Source organism: Scyliorhinus torazame, chromosome 6 (genome assembly GCF_047496885.1).
Source record: "Scyliorhinus torazame isolate Kashiwa2021f chromosome 6, sScyTor2.1, whole genome shotgun sequence".
Taxonomy (NCBI): domain Eukaryota; kingdom Metazoa; phylum Chordata; class Chondrichthyes; order Carcharhiniformes; family Scyliorhinidae; genus Scyliorhinus; species Scyliorhinus torazame.
The window spans coordinates 3,581,930-3,604,827 of record NC_092712.1 but is presented as its reverse complement, the minus strand read 5'-3'; the positions used below and the strand labels follow the sequence as shown (position 1 = coordinate 3,604,827).

The 22,898-nt window shown below is 56.7% G+C and overlaps 1 protein-coding gene across 1 annotated transcript in view; it reads right to left on the bottom strand.

The window, feature by feature from the left end:
• Window positions 1–22,898, bottom strand: part of LOC140425665 (protein scribble homolog) — a gene marked incomplete at its 5' end in the record, with an annotated part of 1,618,068 nt that overhangs the window by 1,181,361 nt on the left and 413,809 nt on the right. Inside the window, 2 exon segments of the mRNA XM_072510160.1 lie at window positions 13,660–13,784; window positions 17,480–17,646. Coding sequence (XP_072366261.1) covers window positions 13,660–13,784; window positions 17,480–17,646 — 292 coding nt within the window.

Here is a 22,898-nt window from a genome sequence, read left to right as displayed (position 1 = left end):
TCCACATACCCAGGCTCGAACAGAAGACAGAGAGCTCCACATACCCAGGCTCGAACAGCAGACACACAGCTCCACATACCCAGGTTCGAACAGCAGACAGAGAGCCCCACATACGCAGACTCGAGCAGCAGTCACACAGCTCCACATACCCAGACTCGAACAGCAGACACTCAGCCCCACATACCCAGACTCGAACAGCAGACACACAGCCCCACATACCCAGGCTCGAATAGCAGACACACAGCTCCACATACACAGGCTCGAACTGCAGACAGAGAGCTCCACATACCCAGACTCGAACAGCAGACAGAGAGCCCCACATACGCAGACTCGAGCAGCAGTCACACAGCTCCACATACCCAGACTCGAACAGCAGACACTCAGCCCCACATACCCAGACTCGAACAGCAGACACACAGCCCCACATACCCAGGCTCGAATAGCAGACACACAGCTCCACATAAACAGGCTCGAACTGCAGACAGAGAGCTCCACATACCCAGGCTCGAACAGCAGACAGAGAGCTCCACATACCCACGCTCGAACAACAGACACACAGCTCCACAGACCCAGACCCGAACAGCAGACACACAGCACCACATACCCAGACTCGAACAGCAGACACACAGCTCCACATACCCAGGCTCGAACAGCAGACACACAGCTCCACATACCCAGACTCGAACAGCAGACACACAGACCCACATACCCAGGCTCGAACAGCAGACACACAGCTCCACATACCGAGGCTCGAACAGCAGACACACAGCTCCACATACCCAGGCTCGAACAGCAGACACACAGCTCCACAGACCCAGGCTCGAACAGCAGAGAGAGAGCTCCACATACCCAGGCTCGAACAGCAGACACACAGCTCCACATAGCCAGGCTCGAACAGCAGACAGAGAGCTCCACATACCCAGGCTCGAACAGCAGACACACAGCTCCACATAGCCAGGCTCGAACAGCAGACAGAGAGCTCCACATAGCCAGGCTCGAACAGCAGACAGAGAGCTCCACATACCCAGGCTCGAACAGCAGACACACAGCTCCACATACCCAGGCTCGAACAGCAGACACAGAGCTCCACATACCCAGGCTCGAACAGCAGACACACAGCTCCACATACCCAGGCTCGAACAGCAGACAGAGAGCTCCACATACCCAGGCTCGAACAGCAGACACACAGCTCCACATAGCCAGGCTCGAACAGCAGAGAGCTCCACATACCCAGGCTCGAACAGCAGACACACAGCTCCACAGACCCAGGCTCGAACAGCAGACAGAGAGCTCCACATACCCAGGCTCGAACAGCAGACAGAGAGCTCCACATACCAAGGCTCGAACAGCAGACAGAGAGCTCCACAGACCCAGACTCGAACAGCAGACAGAGAGCTCCACAAACCCAGGCTCGAACAGCAGACACACAGCTCCACATACCCACGCTCGAACAGCAGACACACAGCTCCACATACCCAGGCTCGAACAGCAGACAGAGAGCTCCACATACCCAGGCTCGAATAGCAGACACAGAACTCCACATACCCAGGTTCGAACAGCAGACACACAGCTCCATATACACAGGCTCGAATAGCAGACACAGAACTCCACATACCCAGGCTCGAACAGCAGACAGAGAGCTCCACATACCAAGGCTCGAACAGCAGACAGAGAGCTCCACATACCCAGGCTCGAACAGCAGACAGAGAGCTCCACAGACCCAGACACGAACAGCAGACAGAGAGCTCCACATACCCAGACTCGAACAGCAGACACACAGCTCCACATCCCCAGACTCGAACAGCAGACACACAGCTCCACATACCCAGACTCGAACAACAGACACACAGCTCCACATACCCAGGCTCAAACAGCAGACACACAGCTCCACATCCCCAGACTCGAACAGCAGACACACAGCTCCACATACCCAGACTCGAACAACAGACACACAGCTCCACATACCCAGGCTCGAACAGCAGACACACAGCTCCACATACCCAGACTCGAACAACAGACACACAGCTCCACATACCCAGGCTCGAACAGCAGACACACAGCTCCACATACCCAGACTCGAACAGCAGACACACAGCCCCACATACCCAGGCTCGAACAGCAGACACACAGCTCCACATACCCAGGCTCGAACAGCAGACAGAGAGCTCCACATACCCAGACTCGAACAGCAGACAGAGAGCTCCACATCCCCAGGCTCGAACAGCAGACACACAGCTCCACATACCCAGGCTCGAACAGCAGACACACAGCTCCACATACCCAGGCTCGAACAGCAGACACACAGCTCCACATACCCAGACTCGAACAGCAGACAGAGAGCTCCACATACCCAGGCTCGAACAGCAGACACACAGCTCCACATACCCAGGCTCGAACAGCAGACACACAGCTCCACATACCCAGGCTCGAAGAGCAGACAGAGAGCTCCACATACCCAGGCTCGAACAGCAGACATACAGCTCCACAGACCCAGGCTCGAACAGCAGATAGAGAGCTCCACATACCCAGGCTCGAACAGCAGACAGAGAGCTCCACATACCAAGGCTCGAACAGCAGACAGAGAGCTCCACATACCCAGACTCGAACAGCAGACAGAGAGCTCCACATACCCAGGCTCGAACAGCAGACACACAGCTCCATATACCCAGGCTCGAATAGCAGACACACAGCCCCACATACCCAGGCTCCAACAGCAGACAGAGAGCTCCACATACCCACGCTCGAACAACAGACACACAGCTCCACATACCCAGACTCGAACAGCAGACACACAGCTCCACATACCCAGACTCGAACAGAAGACACACAGCTCCACATACCCAGACTCGAACAGCAGACACACAGCTCCACATACCCAGACTCGAACAGCAGACACACAGCTCCACATACCCAGACTCGAACAGCAGACACACAGCTCCACATACCCAGACTCGAACAGCAGACACACAGCTCCACATACCCAGACTCGAACAGCAGACACACAGCTCCACATACCCAGACTCGAACAGCAGACACACAGCTCCACATACCCAGACTCGAACAGCAGACACACAGCTCCACATACCCAGACTCGAACAGCAGACACACAGCTCCACATACCCAGGCTCGAACAGCAGACACACAGCTCCACATACCCAGGCTCGAGCAGCAGAGAGAGAGCTCCACATACCAAGACTCGAACAGCAGACACACAGCCCCACAAACCCAGGCTCGAACAGCAGACACACAGCTCCACAGACCCAGGCTCGAACAGCAGACAGAGAGCTCCACATACCAAGGCTCGAACAGCAGACAGAGAGCTCCACATACCCAGACTCGAACAGCAGACAGAGAGCTCCACATACACAGGCTCGAACAGCAGACACACAGCTCCACATACCCAGGCTCGAATAGCAGACACAGAGCTCCACATACCCAGGCTCGAACAGCAGACACACAGCTCCACATACCCAGGCTCGAATAGCAGACACAGAGCTCCACATACCCAGGGTCGAACAGCAGACAGACAGCTCTACATACCCAGGCTCGAACAGCAGACACACAGCTCCACATACCCAGGCTCGAACAGCAGACACACAGCTCCACATACCCATACTTGAACAGCAGACAGAGAGCTCCACATACCCAGGCTCGAACAGCAGACACACAGCTCCACGTACCCAGGCTCGAACAGCAGACAGAGAGCTCCACATACCCATACTCGAACAGCAGACAGAGAGCTCCACATACCCAGGCTCGAACAGCAGACACAGAGCTCCACATACCCAGGCTCGAACAGCAGACACACAGCTCCACATACCCAGGCTCGAACAGCAGACACACAGCTCCACATACCCAGGCTCGAACAGCAGACACAGAGCTCCACATACCCAGGTTCGAACAGCAGACACACAGCTCCACATACCCAGGCTCGAACAGCAGACATACAGCTCCACATACCCAGGCTCGAACAGCAGACACAGAGCCCCACATACCCACGCTCGAACAGCAGACACACAGCTCCACATACCCAGACTCGAACAGCAGACAGAGAGCTCCACATAACCAGGCTTGAACAGCAGGCACACAGCTCCACATACCCAGGATCGAACAGCAGACAGAGAGCTCCACATACCCAGGCTCGAACAGCAGACACACAGCCCCACATACCCAGGCTCGAACAGCAGACACATAGCTCCACATACCCAGGCTCGAACAGCAGACACACAGCTCCACATACCCAGGCTCGAACAGCAGACACACAGCTCCACATACCCAGGCTCGAACATCAGACAGAGAGCTCCACATACCCAGGATCGAACAGCAGACAGAGAGCTCCACATACCCAGGCTCGAACTTCAGCAGACGCACAGCCCCACATACCCAGGCTCGAACAGCAGACAGAGAGCTCCACATACCCAGGCTCGAACAGCAGACACACAGCTCCACATACCCAGGCTCGAACAGCAGACAGAGAGCTCCACATACCCAGGCTCGATCAGCAGACAGAGAGTCCCACATATCCAGGCTCGAACAGCAGGCACACAGCTCCACATACCCAGGCTCGAACAGCTAGACAGAGAGCTCCACATACCCAGGCTCGAACAGCAGACATACAGCTCCACATACTCAGGCTCGAACAGCAGACAGACAGCTCCACATACCCAGGCTCGAACAGCAGACAGACAGCTCCACATACCCAGGCTCGAACAGCTAGGCACAGAGCTCCACATACCCAGGCTCGAACAGCAGACAGACAGCTCCACATACCCAGGCTCGAACAGCAGACACACAGCTCCACATACCCAGGCTCGAACAGCAGACACACAGCTCCACATACCCAGACTCGAACAGCAGACAGAGAGCCCCACATACCCAGACTCGAGCAGCAGTCACACAGCTCCACATACCCAGGCTCGAACAGCAGACACACAGCCCCACATACCCAGGCTCGAACAGCAGACAGAGAGCCCCACATACCCAGACTCGAACAGCAGACACACAGCTCCACATACCCAGGCTCGAACAGCAGACACACAGCCCCACATACCCAGACTCGAACAGCAGACATACAGCTCCACATACCCAGGCTCGAACAGCAGACACACAGCTCCACATACCCAGGCTCGAACAGCAGACACACAGCTCCACATACCCAGGCTCGAACAGCAGACAGAGAGCTCCACATACCCAGGCTCGAACAGCAGACACACAGCTCCACATACCCAGGCTCCAACAGCAGACACACAGCCCCACATACCCAGGCTCGACCAGCAGACACACAGCTCCACATACCCAGACTCGAACAGCAGACACACAGCTCCACATACCCACGCTCGAACAGCAGACACAGAGCTCCACATACCCAGGCTCGAATAGCAGACAGAAAGCCCCACATACCCAGACTCGAGCAGCAGAGAGAGAGCTCCACATACCCAGGCTCGAACAGCAGACACACAGCCCCACATACCCAGGCTCGAACAGCAGACACACAGCCCCACAAACCCAGGCTCAAACAGCAGACACACAGCTCCACATAACCAGGCTCGAACAGCGGACACACAGCTCCACATACCCTGCTCGAATAGCAGACACAGAGCTCCACATACCCAGGCTCGAATAGCAGACACAGAGCTCCACATACCCAGGCTCGAATAGCAGACACAGAGCTCCACATACCCAGGCTCGAACAGCAGACAGAGAGCTCCACATATCCAGGCTCGAACAGCAGACACACAGCTCCACATACCCAGGCTCGAACAACTAGACAGAGAGCTCCACATACCCAGGCTCGAACAGCAGACACACAGCTGCACATACCCAGGCTCGAACAGCAGACAGAGAGCTCCACATACCCAGACTCGAACAGCAGACACAGAGCTCCACATACCCAGGCTCGAACGGCAGACAGACAGCTCCACATACCCAGGCTCGAACAGCTAGACACACAGCTCCACATACCCAGGCTCGAACAGCAGACAGCGAGCTCCACATACCCAAACTCGAACAGCAGACACACAGCTCCACATACCCACGCTCGAACAGCAGACACACAGCTCCACATACCCACGCTCGAACAGCAGACACACAGCTCCACATGCCCAGGCTCAAACAGCAGACAGACAGCTCCATATACCCAGGCTCGAACAGCTAGACACACAGCTCCACATACCCAGGCTCGAACAGCAGACAGAGAGCCCCACATCCCCAGACTCGAGCAGCAGTCACACAGCTCCACATACCCAGGCTCGAACAGCAGACACACAGCTCCACATACCCAGGCTCGAACAGCAGACAGAGAGCCCCACATACCCACACTCGAACAGCAGGCAGAGAGCTCCACATACCCAGGCTCGAACAGCAGACAGACAGCTCCACATACCCACGCTCGAACAGCAGACAGAGAGCTCCACATACCCACGCTCGAACAGCAGACACACAGCCCCACATACCCAGACTCGAACAGCAGACACACAGCTCCACAGACCCACGCTCGAACAGCAGAAACACAGCTCCACATACCCACGCTCGAACAGCAGACACACAGCTCCACATACCCAGACTCGAACAGCAGACAGAGAGCTCCACATACCCACGCCCGAACAGCAGACACACAGCTCCACATACACAGGCTCGAATAGCAGACACAGAGCTCCACATACCCAGGCTCGAATAGCAGACACACAGCTCCACATACCCAGGCTCGAACAGCAGACACACAGCCCCACAAACCCAGGCTCGAACAGCAGACACACAGCCCCACATACACAGGCTCGAACAGCAGACACACAGCTCCACATACACAGGCTCGAATAGCAGACAGAGAGCTCCACATACTCAGGCTCGAACAGCAGACACACAGCCCCACAAACCCAGGCTCGAACAGCAGACACACAGCCCCACATACACAGGCTCGAACAGCAGACACACAGCTCCACATACACAGGCTCGAATAGCAGACACAGAGCTCCACATACCCAGGCTCAAATAGCAGACACAGGGCTCCACATACCAAGGCTCGAACAGCAGACACACAGCCCCACAAACCCAGGCTCGAACAGCAGACACACAGCCCCACAAACCCAGGCTCGAACAGCAGACACACAGCTCCACAGACCCAGGCTCGAACAGCAGACACACAGCTCCACATACCCAGGCTCGAACAGAAGACAGAGAGCTCCACATACCCAGGCTCGAACAGCAGACACACAGCTCCACATACCCAGGTTCGAACAGCAGACAGAGAGCCCCACATACGCAGACTCGAGCAGCAGTCACACAGCTCCACATACCCAGACTCGAACAGCAGACACTCAGCCCCACATACCCAGACTCGAACAGCAGACACACAGCTCCACATGCCCAGGCTCGAACAGCAGACACACAGCTCCACATGCCCAGGCTCGAACAGCAGACACACAGCTCCACATACCCAGGCTCGAACAGCAGACACACAGCTCCACATACCCAGGCTCGAACAGCAGACACACAGCTCCACATACCCAGGCTCGAACAGCAGACAGAGAGCTCCACATACCCAGCCTCGAACAGCAGGCACACAGCTCCACATACCCAGGCCCGAACAGCAGACAGAGAGCTCCACAAACCCAGGCTCGAACAGCAGACACACAGCTCCACATACCCAGACTCGAACAGCAGACAGAGCGCTCCACATACCCAGGCTCGAACAGCAGACACACAGATCCACATACCCAGGCTCGAACATCAGACAGAGAGCTCCACATACCCAGGATCGAACAGCAGACAGAGAGCTCCACATACCCAGGCTCGAACTTCAGCAGACGCACAGCCCCACATACCCAGGCTCGAACAGCAGACAGAGAGCTCCACATACCCAGGCTCGAACAGCAGACACACAGCTCCACATACCCAGGCTCGAACAGCAGACAGAGAGCTCCACATACCCAGGCTCGATCAGCAGACAGAGAGTCCCACATATCCAGGCTCGAACAGCAGGCACACAGCTCCACATACCCAGGCTCGAACAGCTAGACAGAGAGCTCCACGTACCCAGGCTCGAACAGCAGACATACAGCTCCACATACTCAGGCTCGAACAGCAGACAGACAGCTCCACATACCCAGGCTCGAACAGCAGACAGACAGCTCCACATACCCAGGCTCGAACAGCTAGGCACAGAGCTCCACATACCCAGGCTCGAACAGCAGACAGACAGCTCCACGTACCCAGGCTCGAACAGCAGACACACAGCTCCACATACCCAGGCTCGAACAGCAGACAGAGAGCCCCACATACCCAGACTCGAACAGCAGACACACAGCTCCACATACCCAGGCTCGAACAGCAGACACACAGCTCCACATACCCAGGCTCGAACAGCAGACACACAGCCCCACATACCCAGGCTCGAACAGCAGACACACAGCCCCACATACCCAGACTCGAACAGCAGACATACAGCTCCACATACCCAGACTCGAACAGCAGACACACAGCTCCACATACCCAGGCTCGAACAGCAGACACACAGCTCCACATACCCAGGCTCGAACAGCAGACAGAGAGCTCCACATACCCAGGCTCGAACAGCAGACACACAGCTCCACATACCCAGGTTCGAACAGCAGACACACAGCTCCACATACCCAGGCTCGAACAGCAGACACACAGCTCCACATACCCAGGCTCGAACAGCAGACAGAGAGCTCCACATACCCAGGCTCGAACAGCAGACACACAGCTCCACATACCCAGGCTCGAACAGCAGACAGAGAGCTCCACATACCCAGACTCGAACAGCAGACACACAGCTCCACATACCCAGGCTCGAACAGCAGACACACAGCTCCACGTACCCAGGCTCCAACAGCAGACACACAGCCCCACATACCCAGGCTCGACCAGCAGACACACAGCTCCACATACCCAGACTCGAACAGCAGACACACAGCTCCACATACCCACGCTCGAACAGCAGACACAGAGCTCCACATACCCAGGCTCGAATAGCAGACACAAAGCTCCACATACCCAGGCTCGAACAGCAGAGAGAGAGCTCCACATACCCAGGCTCGAACAGCAGACACACAGCCCCACATACCCAGGCTCGAACAGCAGACACACAGCCCCACAAACCCAGGCTCGAACAGCAGACACACAGCTCCACATAACCAGGCTCGAACAGCAGACACACAGCTCCACATACCCAGGCTCGAACAGCAGACACACAGCCCCACAAACCCAGGCTCGAACAGCAGACACACAGCCCCACAAACCCAGGCTCGAACAGCAGACACACAGCTCCACATACCCAGGCTCGAATAGCAGACACGGAGCTCCACATTCCCAGGCTCGAATAGCAGACACAGAGCTCCACATACCCAGGCTCGAACAGCAGACACACAGCTCCACATACCCAGGCTCGAACAGCAGACACAGAGCTCCACATACCCACGCTCGAACAGCAGACACACAGCTCCACATACCCAGACTCGAACAGCAGACAGAGAGCTCCACATACCCAGGCTCGAACAGCAGGCACACAGCTCCACATACCCAGGATCGAATAGCAGACAGAGAGCTCCACATACCCAGGCTCGAACAGCAGACACACAGCCCCACATACCCAGGCTCGAACAGCAGACACACAGCTCCACATACGCAGGCTCGAACAGCAGACACACAGCTCCACATACCCAGGCTCGAACAGCAGACACAGAGCTCCACATACCCAGGCTCGAACAGCAGACAGACAGCTCCACATACCCAGGCTCGAACAGCAGACAGAGAGCTCCAAATACCCAGGCTCGAACAGCAGACAGAGAGCTCCACATACCCAGGCTCGAACAGCAGGGACACAGCTCCACATACCCAGGCTCGAACAGCAGACAGAGAGCTCCACATACCCAGGCTCGAACAGCAGACACATAGCTCCACATACCCAGGCTCGAACAGCAGACAGAGAGCCCCACATCCCCAGACTCGAACAGCAGGAGGAGAGCTCCACATACCCACGCTCGAACAGCAGACAGAGAGCTCCACATACCCAAACTCGAACAGCAGACACACAGCTCCACATACCCACGCTCGAACAGCAGACACACAGCTCCACATACCCACGCTCGAACAGCAGACACACAGCCCCACATACCCAGGCTCGAACAGCAGACACACAGCCCCACATACCCAGGCTCGAACAGCAGACACACAGCCCCACATACCCAGGCTCAAACAGCAGACAGACAGCTCCATATACCCAGGCTCGAACAGCTAGACACACAGCTCCACATACCCAGGCTCGAACAGCAGACAGAGAGCCCCACATCCCCAGACTCGAGCAGCAGTCACACAGCTCCACATACCCAGGCTCGAACAGCAGACACACAGCTCCACATACCCAGGCTCGAACAGCAGACAGAGAGCCCCACATACCCACACTCGAACAGCAGGCAGAGAGCTCCACATACCCAGGCTCGAACAGCAGACAGACAGCTCCACATACCCACGCTCGAACAGCAGACAGAGAGCTCCACATACCCACGCTCGAACAGCAGACACACAGCCCCACATACCCAGACTCGAACAGCAGACACACAGCTCCACAGACCCACGCTCGAACAGCAGAAACACAGCTCCACATACCCAGGCTCGAACAGCAGACACACAGCTCCACATACCCAGACTCGAACAGCAGACAGAGAGCTCCACATACCCACGCTCGAACAGCAGACACACAGCTCCACATACACAGGCTCGAATAGCAGACACAGAGCTCCACATACCCAGGCTCGAATAGCAGACACACAGCTCCACATACCCAGGCTCGAACAGCAGACACACAGCTCCACATACACAGGCTCGAATAGCAGACAGAGAGCTCCACATACCCAGGCTCGAACAGCAGACACACAGCCCCACAAACCCAGGCTCGAACGGCAGACACACAGCCCCACATACACAGGCTCGAACAGCAGACACACAGCTCCACATACACAGGCTCGAATAGCAGACACAGAGCTCCACATACCCAGGCTCAAATAGCAGACACAGAGCTCCACATACCAAGGCTCGAACAGCAGACACACAGCCCCACAAACCCAGGCTCGAACAGCAGACACACAGCCCCACAAACCCAGGCTCGAACAGCAGACACACAGCTCCACAGACCCAGGCTCGAACAGCAGACACACAGCTCCACATACCCAGGCTCGAACAGAAGACAGAGAGCTCCACATACCCAGGCTCGAACAGCAGACACACAGCTCCACATACCCAGGTTCGAACAGCAGACAGAGAGCCCCACATACGCAGACTCGAGCAGCAGTCACACAGCTCCACATACCCAGACTCGAACAGCAGACACTCAGCCCCACATACCCAGACTCGAACAGCAGACACACAGCTCCACATGCCCAGGCTCGAACAGCAGACACACAGCTCCACATACCCAGGCTCGATCAGCAGACAGAGAGCTCCACATACCCAGACTCGAACAGCAGACACACAGCTCTACATACCCAGGCTCGAACAGCAGACACACAGCTCCACATACCCAGGCTCGAACAGCAGACAGAGAGCTCCACATACCCAGGCTCGAACAGCAGACACACAGCTCCACATACCCAGGCTCGAACAGCAGACACACAGCTCCACATACCCAGGCTCGAACAGCAGACACACAGCTCCACATACCCAGGCTCGAACAGCAGACAGAGAGCTCCACATACCCAGGCTCGAACAGCAGACACACAGCTCCACATACCCAGACTCGAACAGCAGACAGAGAGCTCCACATACCCAGGCTCGAACAGCAGACAGAGAGCTCCACATACCCAGCCTCGAACAGCAGGCACACAGCTCCACATACCCAGGCCCGAACAGCAGACAGAGAGCTCCACAAACCCAGCCTCGAACAGCAGACACACAGCTCCACATACCCAGGCTCGAACAGCAGACACACAGCTCCACATACCCAGACTCGAACAGCAGACAGAGCGCTCCACATACCCAGGCTCGAACAGCAGACACACAGCCCCACATACCCAGGCTCGAACAGCAGAGAGCTCCACATACCCAGGCCCGAACAGCAGACAGAGAGCTCCACAAACCCAGGCTCGAACAGCAGACACACAGCTCCACATACCCAGACTCGAACAGCAGACAGAGCGCTCCACATACCCAGGCTCGAACAGCAGACAGAGAGCTCCACATACCCAGGCTCGAACAGCAGACACACAGCTACACATACCCAGGCTCGAACAGCTGACACACAGCTCCACATACCCAGGCTCGAACAGCAGACAGAGAGCTCCACATACCCAGGCTCGAACAGCAGACACACAGCTACACATACCCAGGCTCGAACAGCTGACACACAGCTCCACAAACCCAGGCTCGAACAGTAGACAGACAAGACAGGTTCAGATACCGGCGCTCGACATAGCCCAACTTCACCCAGATCCAAAAGAGATTGAGAATCAACAACATCCAACCAGTCTGCACCCAGTCCCCCTGGAGCGGGACGCCCTGCACCCACTGCGCCTAGAGCAGGAAGCCCTGCACCCACTGCCCCTGGAGCGGTACACCCTGCACCAATTCCCCCTGGAGCAGGACTCCCTGCACCCACTGCCCCTGGAGCGGGACACCCTGCATCCAGTCCCCCTGGAGCGGGACGCCCTGCATCCAGTCCCCCTGGAGCGGGACGCCCTGCACCCAGTCCCCCTGGGATGGAACACCCGGCACCCACTGCCCCTGGAGCGGGACGTCCTGCACCCAGTCCCCCTGGAGCGGGACACCCTGCACCCAGTCCCCCTGGAGCGGGACGCCCTGCACCCAGTCCCCCTGGAGCGGGACACCCTGCACCCACTGTCCCTGGAGCGGGACACCGTGCACCCACAGCCCCTGGAGCAGGACGCGCTGCAGCCAGTCCCCCTGGAGCGGGACGCCCTGCACCCACTGCCCCTGGAGCGGGACGCCCTGCACCCACTGCCCCTGGAGCGGGACGCCCTGCACCCAGTCCCCCTGGAGCGGGACATCCTGCACCCAGTCCCCCTGGAGCGGGACACCCTGCACCCAGTCCCCCTGGAGCGGGACACCCTGCACCCAGTCCCCCTGGAGCGGGACGCTCTGCACCCACTGCCCCTGGAGCGGGACGCCCTGCAACCACTGCCCCTGGAGCGGGACACCCTGTACCCACTGCCACTGGAGCGGGACACCCTGCACCCGGTCCCCCTGGAGCGGAACGCTCTGCACACAGTCCCCCTGGAGCGGGACACCCGGCACCCAGTCCCCCTGGAGCGGAACGCTCTGCACACAGTCCCCCTGGAGCGGGACACCATGCACCCGGTCCCCCTGGAGCGGGACGCTCGGCACCCAGTCCCCCTGGAGCCGGACGCCCTGCAACCAGTCCCCCTGGAGCGGAACGCTCTGCACACAGTCCCCCTGGAGCGGGACACCCTGCACCCAGTCCCCCTGGGGTGGGAGATGTGACATCCGTTCTCCTCCGACACTCTGAGGAACTGGTTTAGCACAGTGGGCAAAACAGCTGGTTTTGATGCAGAACAAGGCAATTCCCGTACCAGTCTCCCCGACCAGGCGCCGGAATGTGGCGACTAGGGGCTTTTCACAGCCTGCTTGCAACAAGCGATTATTATTATTATTCGATGCCAGGAATCTCACCCGTCTTTCTGCTTCCTCCTCATTGTCCTCGTCATCCTGTGGTTCCTCCAGAAACTGGATCACGCTGACCCGGTTCAAATTGGGTTCTGCCCACGCATCGTCCAGGCTCTCGTCCAAGAGATTCTCTACAACCAAAATATGTGGAATCAGCGGCTCGACGGGCATCAGAAAACACACCGAGAGAGACCGGGAATAACCACACACCGGGAGAGACCGGGAATAACCACACACCGGGAGAGACCGGGAATAACCACACACCGGGAGAGACCGGGAATAATCACACACCGGGAGAGACCGGGAATAACCACACACCGGGAGAGACCGGGAATAATCACACACCGGGAGAGACCGGGAATAATCACACACCGGGAGAGACCGGGAATAACCACACACCGGGAGAGACCGGGAATAACCACACACCGGGAGAGACCGGGAATAACCACACACCAGCAGAGACCGGGAATAACCACACACCAGGAGAGACCGGGAATAACCACACACCGGGAGAGACCGGGAATAATCACACACCGGGAGAGACCGGGAATAACCACACACCGGGAGAGACCGGGAATAACCACACACCGGGAGAGACCGGGAATAACCACACACCGGCAGAGACCGGGAATAACCACACACCGGGAGAGACCGGGAATAATCACACACCGGGAGAGACCGGGAATAATCTCACACCGGGAGAGACCGGGAATAATCACACACCGGGAGAGACCGGGAATAATCACACACCGGGAGAGACTTGGAATAACCACACACCGGCAGAGACCGGGAATAACCACACACCGGGAGAGACCGGGAATAATCACACACCGGGAGAGACCGGGAATAACCACACACCGGGAGAGACCGGGAATAATCACACACCGGGAGAGACCGGGAATAATGACACACACCGGGAGAGACCGGGAATAATCACACACCGGGAGAGACCGGGAATAACCACACACCGGGAGAGACCGGGAATAATCACACACCGGGAGAGACCGGGAATAATCACACACCGGGAGAGACCTGGAATAATCACACACCGGGAGAGACCGGGAATAACCACACACCGGGAGAGACCGGGAATAATCACACACCGGGAGAGACCGGGAATAACCACACACCAGGAGAGACCGGGAATAAACACACACCGGGAGAGACCGGGAATAATCACACCGGGAGAGACCGGGAATAATCACACACCGGGAGAGACCGGGAATAACCACACACCGGGAGAGACCGGGAATAACCACACACCGGGAGAGACCGGGAATAACCACACACCGGGAGAGACCGGGAATAATCACACACCGGGAGAGACCGGGAATAATCACACACCGGGAGAGACCGGGAATAACCACACACCGGGAGAGACCGGGAATAATCACACACCGGGAGAGACCGGGAATAACCACACACCGGGAGAGACCGGGAATAATCACACACCGGGAGAGACCGGGAATAATCACACACCGGGAGAGACCGGGAATAACCACACACCGGGAGAGACCGGGAATAATCACACACCGGGAGAGACTTGGAATAACCACACACCGGGAGAGACCGGGAATAATCACACACCGGGAGAGACCGGGAATAATCACATACCGGGAGAGACCGGGAATAACCACACACCGGGAGAGACCGGGAATAACCACACACCGGGAGAGACCGGGAATAACCACACACCGGAAGAGACCGGGATTAATCACACACCGGGAGAGACCGGGAATAACCACACACCGGGAGAGACCGGGAATAATCACACACCGGGAGAGACCGGGAATAATCACACCGGGAGAGACCGGGAATAACCACACACCGGGAGAGACCGGGAATAATCACACACCGGGAGAGACCGGGAATAATCACACACCGGGAGAGACCGGGAATAACCACACACCGGGAGAGACCGGGAATAATCACACACCGGGAATAATCACACACCGGGAGAGTCCGGGAATAATCACACACCGGGAGAGACCGGGAATAATCACACACCGGGAGAGACCGGGAATAACCACACACCGGGAGAGACCGGGAATAATCACACACCGGGAGAGACCGGGAATAACCACACACCGGGAGAGACCGGGAATAATCACACACCGGGAGAGACCGGGAATAACCACACACCGGGAGAGACTTGGAATAATCACACACCGGGAGAGACCGGGAATAACCACACACCGGGAGAGACCGGGAATAATCACACACCGGGAGAGACCGGGAATAACCACACACCGGGAGAGACCGGGAATAATCACACACCGGGAGAGACCGGGAATAACCACACACCGGGAGAGACCGGGAATAACCACACACCGGGAGAGACCGGGAATAATCACACACCGGGAGAGACCGGGAATAACCACACACCGGGAGAGACCAGGAATAATCACACACCGGGAGAGACCGGGAATAATCACACACCGGGAGAGACCGGGAATAACCACACACCGGGAGAGACCGGGAATAATCACACACACGGGGAGAGACCGGGATTAATGACACACACGGAGAGAGACAGGGATTAATGACACACACGGAGAGAGACAGGGATTAATGACACACACGGAGAGAGACCGGGATTAATGACACACACGGGGAGAGACCGGGATTAATGACACACACGGGGAGAGACCGGGATTAATGACACACACGGAGAGAGACCGGGATTAATGACACACACGGGGAGAGACCGGGATTAATGACACACACAGCAGTCACCAGTCTGTAGTACATACAATGGTGATGATCGGCTGTAGTTGTACATTGGGGAATGAGCTCAGTTGGAGTCACTGGCCAGGCTTCAAATGGAGTCGCTGAGATTATCCTCTGGTTGAAAAAGTCAGAACGCCAATCAGCCCCCTCAGCAACAAGAGCTCGCGTATCACCCAGGGCCCACCGACTAGGTATAGGTACCGTCAAGGCTGGTCTGTGCAGAGTAAATACTAATATCGCCCAGTCCAAACTCGTGCAGAGATGAATTGGCCACGCTAAATTGCCCCTTCGTGTCTCAGAATGTGTAGGCGAGGGTGGAGTTACAAATAGACGGTGGGGGAGTGGACCGAGGTACGGTGCTCTTTTGGAGGATCGCTGCAGACTCGATGGCCAAACGGCCTCCTTCTGCAGTGTCGGGGTGCTTTGACCTCGGCTGCTTTGTCTTGGAGGGGGAGAGCTGACTTGACTGGTGGTGTTTCCAGCTGAGGGTCGCACACCTCAGGGAAGGCGAATGGTTGAGAAGGCGGGGCCTTCATGAATCACCTCAGCCGGCTCAGGGAATGAACCGTTGACGTCACTCCACATCACGTACTAGCCGTCCAGCCAGCTAGCGAACCGACTCCCCCCTGCAGTGCCCAGGCCTACCTGGCATGTTTACTGTAGCCAGCACGCCCAGAGGAGCTGCACATCTGGCAATCAACGAGAGCGTTGAGCAGTTTTTACCGGGACCTGAGGTTTACAAAATTGTGAGGGGCACAGACAGAGACAGGCTTTTCCCCGGGGTAGAGGGGTCAATTACTAGGGGGCATAGGTTTAAGGTGAGAGGGGCAAGGTTTAGAGTAGATGTACGAGGCAAGTTTTTTACGCAGAGGGTAGTGGGTGCCTGGAACTCGCTACCGGAGGAGGTGGTGTCAGCAGGGACGATAGTGACGTTTAAGGGGCATCTTGACAAATACATGAATAGGATGGGAATAGAGGGATACGGACCCAGGAAGTGTAGAAGATTGTAGTTTAGTCGGGCAGCATGGTCGGCACGGGCTTGGAGGGCCGAAGGGCCTGTTCCTGTGCTGTACTTTGTTCTGATAGCAGAGCTTACCCAGGCTTGGTGATGGATGCTGTGGCAGCAGATAGCAGGTCAGCACCTTCTCACCCGTCTGGCCATCCGCCTCGGGCTGGAATTTCAGCATTGGCTGAGACTGGTTCTCTGCCAGCCACAGGGCCTTCAGATTCAGGTTAGTCAGGGCGAAAGGCAGGTTCATCAACCTGGGGAAAGAGCACAGAGTCAGGCTGGAGAGAGGGAGTCGCACACACCGAGGGCCGAGGGAGTCGCACACACCGAGGGAGTCCGCACACACCGAGGGAGACCGCACACACCAAGGGACGAGGGAGTCGCACACACCGAGGGAGTCGCACACACCGAGGGAAGCCGCACACACCGAGGGAGTCGCACACACCGAGGGACGAGGGAGTCGCACACACCGAGGGAGACCGCACACACCGAGGGAGTCGCACACACCGAGGGACGAGGGAGTCGCACACACCGAGGGACGAGGGAGTCGCACACACCGAGGGACGAGGGAGTCGCACACACCAAGGGAGGTCGCACACACCGAGGGAGTCGCACACACCGAGGGACGAGGTAGTCGCACACACCGAGGGAGGTCGCACACACCGAGGGAGTCGCACACACAGAGGGAGTCGCACACACAGAGGGACGAGGGAGTCGCACACACCGAGGGAGTCGCACACACCAAGGGACGAGGGAGTCGCACACACCGAGGGACGAGGGAGTCGCACACACCGAGGGAGTCGCACACACCGAGGGAGTCGCACACACCGAGGGAGTCGCACACACCGAGGGAGTCGCACACACCGAGGGAGTCGCACACACCGAGGGAAGCCGCACACACCGAGGGAAGCCGCACACACCGAGGGAGTCGCACACACAGAGGGACGAGGGAGTCGCACACACCGAGGGAGTCGCACACACCGAGGGACGAGGGAGTCGCACACACCGAGGGAGTCGCACACACCGAGGGACGAGGGAGTCGCACACACCGAGGGAGTCGCACACACCGAGGGACGAGGGAGTCGCACACACCGAGGGAGTCGCACACACCGTGTGACCTGTATAAGATGGACGGGTTGCATCTAAACCGGAGAGGCATAAATATCCTGGCCGCGAGGTTTGCTAGTGTCACACGGGAGGGTTTAAACTAGTATGGCAGGGGGGTGGGCACGGGAGCAATAGGTCAGAAGGTGAGAGCATTGAGGGAGAACTAGGGAATAGGGACAGTGTGGCTCTGAGGCAGCGCAGACTGGGAGAAGTTGCTGAACACAGCGGGTCTGGTGGCCTGAAGTGCATATGTTTTAATGCAAGGAGCATTACGGGTAAGGCAGATGAACTTAGAGCTTGGATTACTACTTGGAACTATGATGTTGTTGCCATTACAGAGACCTGGTTGAGGGAAGGGCAGGATTGGCAGCTAAACGTTCCAGGATTTAGATGTTTCAGGCGGGATAGAGGGGGATGTAAAAGGGGAGGCGGAGTTGCGCTACTTGTTCAGGAGAGTATCACAGCTATACAGCGAGAGGACACCTCAGAGGGCAGTGAGGCTATATGGGTAGAGATCAGGAATAAGAAGGGTGCAGTCACAATGTTGGGGGTATACTACAGGCCTCCCAACAGCCAGCGGGAGATAGAGGAGCAGATAGGTAGACAGATTTTGGAAAAGAGTAAAAACAACAGGGTTGTGGTGATGGGAGACTTCAACTTCCCCAATATTGACTGGGACTCACTTAGTGCCAGGGGCTTAGACGGGGCAGAGTTTGTAAGGAGCATCCAGGAGGGCTTCTTAAAACAATATGTAAACAGTCCAACTAGGGAAGGGGCGGTACTGGACCTGGTATTGGGGAATGAGCCCGGCCAGGTGGTAGATGTTTCAGTAGGGGAGCATTTCGGTAACAGTGACCACAATTCAGTAAGTTTTAAAGTACTGGTGGACAAGGATAAGAGTGGTCCGAGGATGAATGTGCTAAATTGGGGGAAGGCTAATTATAACAATATTAGGCGGGAACTGAAGAACATAGATTGGGGGCGGATGTTTGAGGGCAAATCAACATCTGACATGTGGGAGGCTTTCAAGTGTCAGTTGAAAGGAATACAGGACAGGCATGTTCCTGTGAGGAAGAAAGATAAATACGGCAATTTTCGGGAACCTTGGATGACGAGTGATATTGTAGGCCTCGTCAAAAAGAAAAAGGAGGCATTTGTCAGGGCTAAAAGGCTGGGAACAGACGAAGCCTGTGTGGCATATAAGGAAAGTAGGAAGGAACTTAAGCAAGGAGTCAGGAGGGCTAGAAGGGGTCATGAAAAGGCATTGGCAAATAGGGTTAAGGAAAATCCCAAGGCTTTTTACACTTACATAAAAAGTAAGAGGGTAGCCAGGGAAAGGGTTGGCCCACTGAAGGATAGGCAAGGGAATCTATGTGTGGAGCCAGAGGAAATGGGCGAGGTACTAAATGAATACTTTGCATCAGTATTCACCAAAGAGAAGGAATTGGTAGATGTTGAGTCTGGAGAAGGGGGTGTAGATAGCCTGGGTCACATTGTGATCCAAAAAGACGAGGTGTTGGGTGTCTTAAAAAATATTAAGGTAGATAAGTCCCCAGGGCCGGATGGGATCTACCCCAGAATACTGAAGGAGGCTGGAGAGGAAATTGCTGAGGCCTTGACAGAAATCTTTGGATCCTCGCTGTCTTCAGGGGATGTCACGGAGGACTGGAGAATAGCCAATGTTGTTCCTCTGTTTAAGAAGGGTGGCAGGGATAATCCCGGGAACTACAGGCCGGTGAGCCTTACTTCAGTGGTAGGGAAATTACTGGAGAGAATTCTTCGAGACAGGATCTACTCCCATTTGGAAGCAAATGGACGTATTAGTGAGAGGCAGCACGGTTTTGTGAAGGGGAGGTCGTGTCTCACTAACTTGATAGAGTTTTTCGAGGAGGTCACTAAGATGATTGATGCAGGTAGGGCAGTAGATGTTGTCTATATGGACTTCAGTAAGGCCTTTGACAAGGTCCCTCATGGTAGACTGGTACAAAAGGTGAAGTCACACGGGATCAGGGGTGAACTGGCAAGGTGGATACAGAACTGGCTAGGCCATAGAAGGCAGAGGGTAGCAATGGAGGGATGCTTTTCTAATTGGAGGGCTGTGACCAGTGGTGTTCCACAGGGATCAGTGCTGGGACCTTTGCTCTTTGTAGTATATATAAATGATTTGGAGGAAAATGTAACTGGTCTGATTAGTAAGTTTGCAGACGACACAAAGGTTGGTGGAATTGCGGATAGCGATGAGGACTGTCTGAGGATACAGCAGGATTTAGATTGTCTGGAGACTTGGGCGGAGAGATGGCAGATGGAGTTTAACCTGGACAAATGTGAGGTAATGCATTTTGGAAGGGCTAATGCAGGTAGGGAATATACAGTGAATGGTAGAACCCTCAAGAGTATTGAAAGTCAAAGAGATCTAGGAGTACAGGTCCACAGATCACTGAAAGGGGCTACACAGGTGGAGAAGGTAGTCAAGAAGGCATACGGCATGCTTGCCTTCATTGGCCGGGGCATTGAGTATAAGAATTGGCAAGTCATGTTGCAGCTGTATAGAACCTTAGTTAGGCCACACTTGGAGTATAGTGTTCAATTCTGGTCGCCACACTACCAGAAGGATGTGGAGGCTTTAGAGAGGGTGCAGAAGAGATCTACCAGAATGTTGCCTGGTATGGAGGGCATAAGCTATGAGGAGCGATTGAATAAACTCGGTTTGTTCTCACTGGAACGAAGGAGGTTGAGGGGCGACCTGATAGAGGTATACAAAATTATGAGGGGCATAGACAGAGTGGATAGTCAGAGGCTTTTCCCCAGGGTAGAGGGGTCAATTACTAGGGGGCATAGGTTTAAGGTGAGAGGGGCAAAGTTTAGAGTAGATGTACGAGGCAAGTTTTTTACGCAGAGGGTAGTGGGTGCCTGGAACTCACTACCGGAGGAGGTAGTGGAGGCAGGGACGATAGGGACATTTAAGGGGCATCTTGACAAATATATGAATAGGATGGGAATAGAAGGATACGGACCCAGGAAGTGTAGAAGATTGTAGTTTAGTCGGGCAGTATGGTCGGCACGGGCTTGGAGGGCCGAAGGGCCTGTTCCTGTGCTGTACATTTCTTTGTTCTTTGTTCTTTGTTCTTTGACGAGGGAGTCGCACACACCGAGGGAGTCGCACACACCGAGGGAGTCGCACACACCGAGGGACGAGGGAGTCGCACACACCGAGGGAGACCGCACACACCGAGGGAGTCGCACACACCGAGGGAGTCGCACACACCGAGGGACGAGGGAGTCACACGCACCGAGGGAGTCGCACACACCGAGGGAGTCGCACACACCGAGGGAGTCACACACACCGAGGGAGACCGCACACACCGAGCGAGTCGCACACACCGAGGGAGTCGCACACACCGAGGGCCGAGGGAGTCACACACACCGAGGGAGACCGCACACACCGAGGGACGAGGGAGTCGCACACACCAAGGGAGACCGCACACACCGAGGGAGTCGCACACACCGAGGGAGTCGCACACACCGAGGGAGTCGCACACACCGAGGGCCGAGGGAGTCACACACACCGAGGGAGACCGCACACACCGAGCGAGTCGCACACACCGAGGGAGTCGCACACACCGAGGGAGTCGCACATAGCGAGGGAGTCGCACACACCTAGGGACGAGGGAGTCGCACACACCTAGGGACGAGGGAGTCGCACACACCGAGGGAGTCGCACACACCGAGGGAGTCGCACACACCGAGGGAGTCGCACACACCGAGGGAGTCCGCACACACCGAGAGAGTCGCACACACCGAGGGAGTCGCACACACCGAGGGAGTCGCACACACCGAGGGAGTCGCACACACCGAGGGAGTCGCACACACCGAGGGCCGAGGGAGTCACACACACCGAGGGAGACCGCACACACCGAGGGACGAGGGAGACCGCACACACCGAGGGACGAGGGAGTCGCACACACCGAGGGAGTCGCACACACCGAGGGAGACCGCACACACCGAGGGAGTCGCACACACCGAGGGAGTCGCACACACCGAGGGCCGAGGGAGTCGCGCACACCGAGGGAGTCGCACACACCGAGCGAGTCGCACACACCGAGGGAGTCGCACACACCGAGGGAGTCGCACACACCGAGGGCCGAGGGAGTCACACACACCGAGGGAGACCGCACACACCGAGGGAGTCGCACACACCGAGCGAGTCGTACACACCGAGGGCCGAGGGAGTCACACACACCGAGGGAGACCGCACACACCGAGGGCCGAGGGAGTCACACACACCGAGGGAGACCGCACACACCGAGGGCCGAGGGAGTCGCACACACCGAGGGACGAGGGAGTCGCACACACCGAGGGACGAGGGAGACCGCACACACCGAGGGACGAGGGAGTCGCA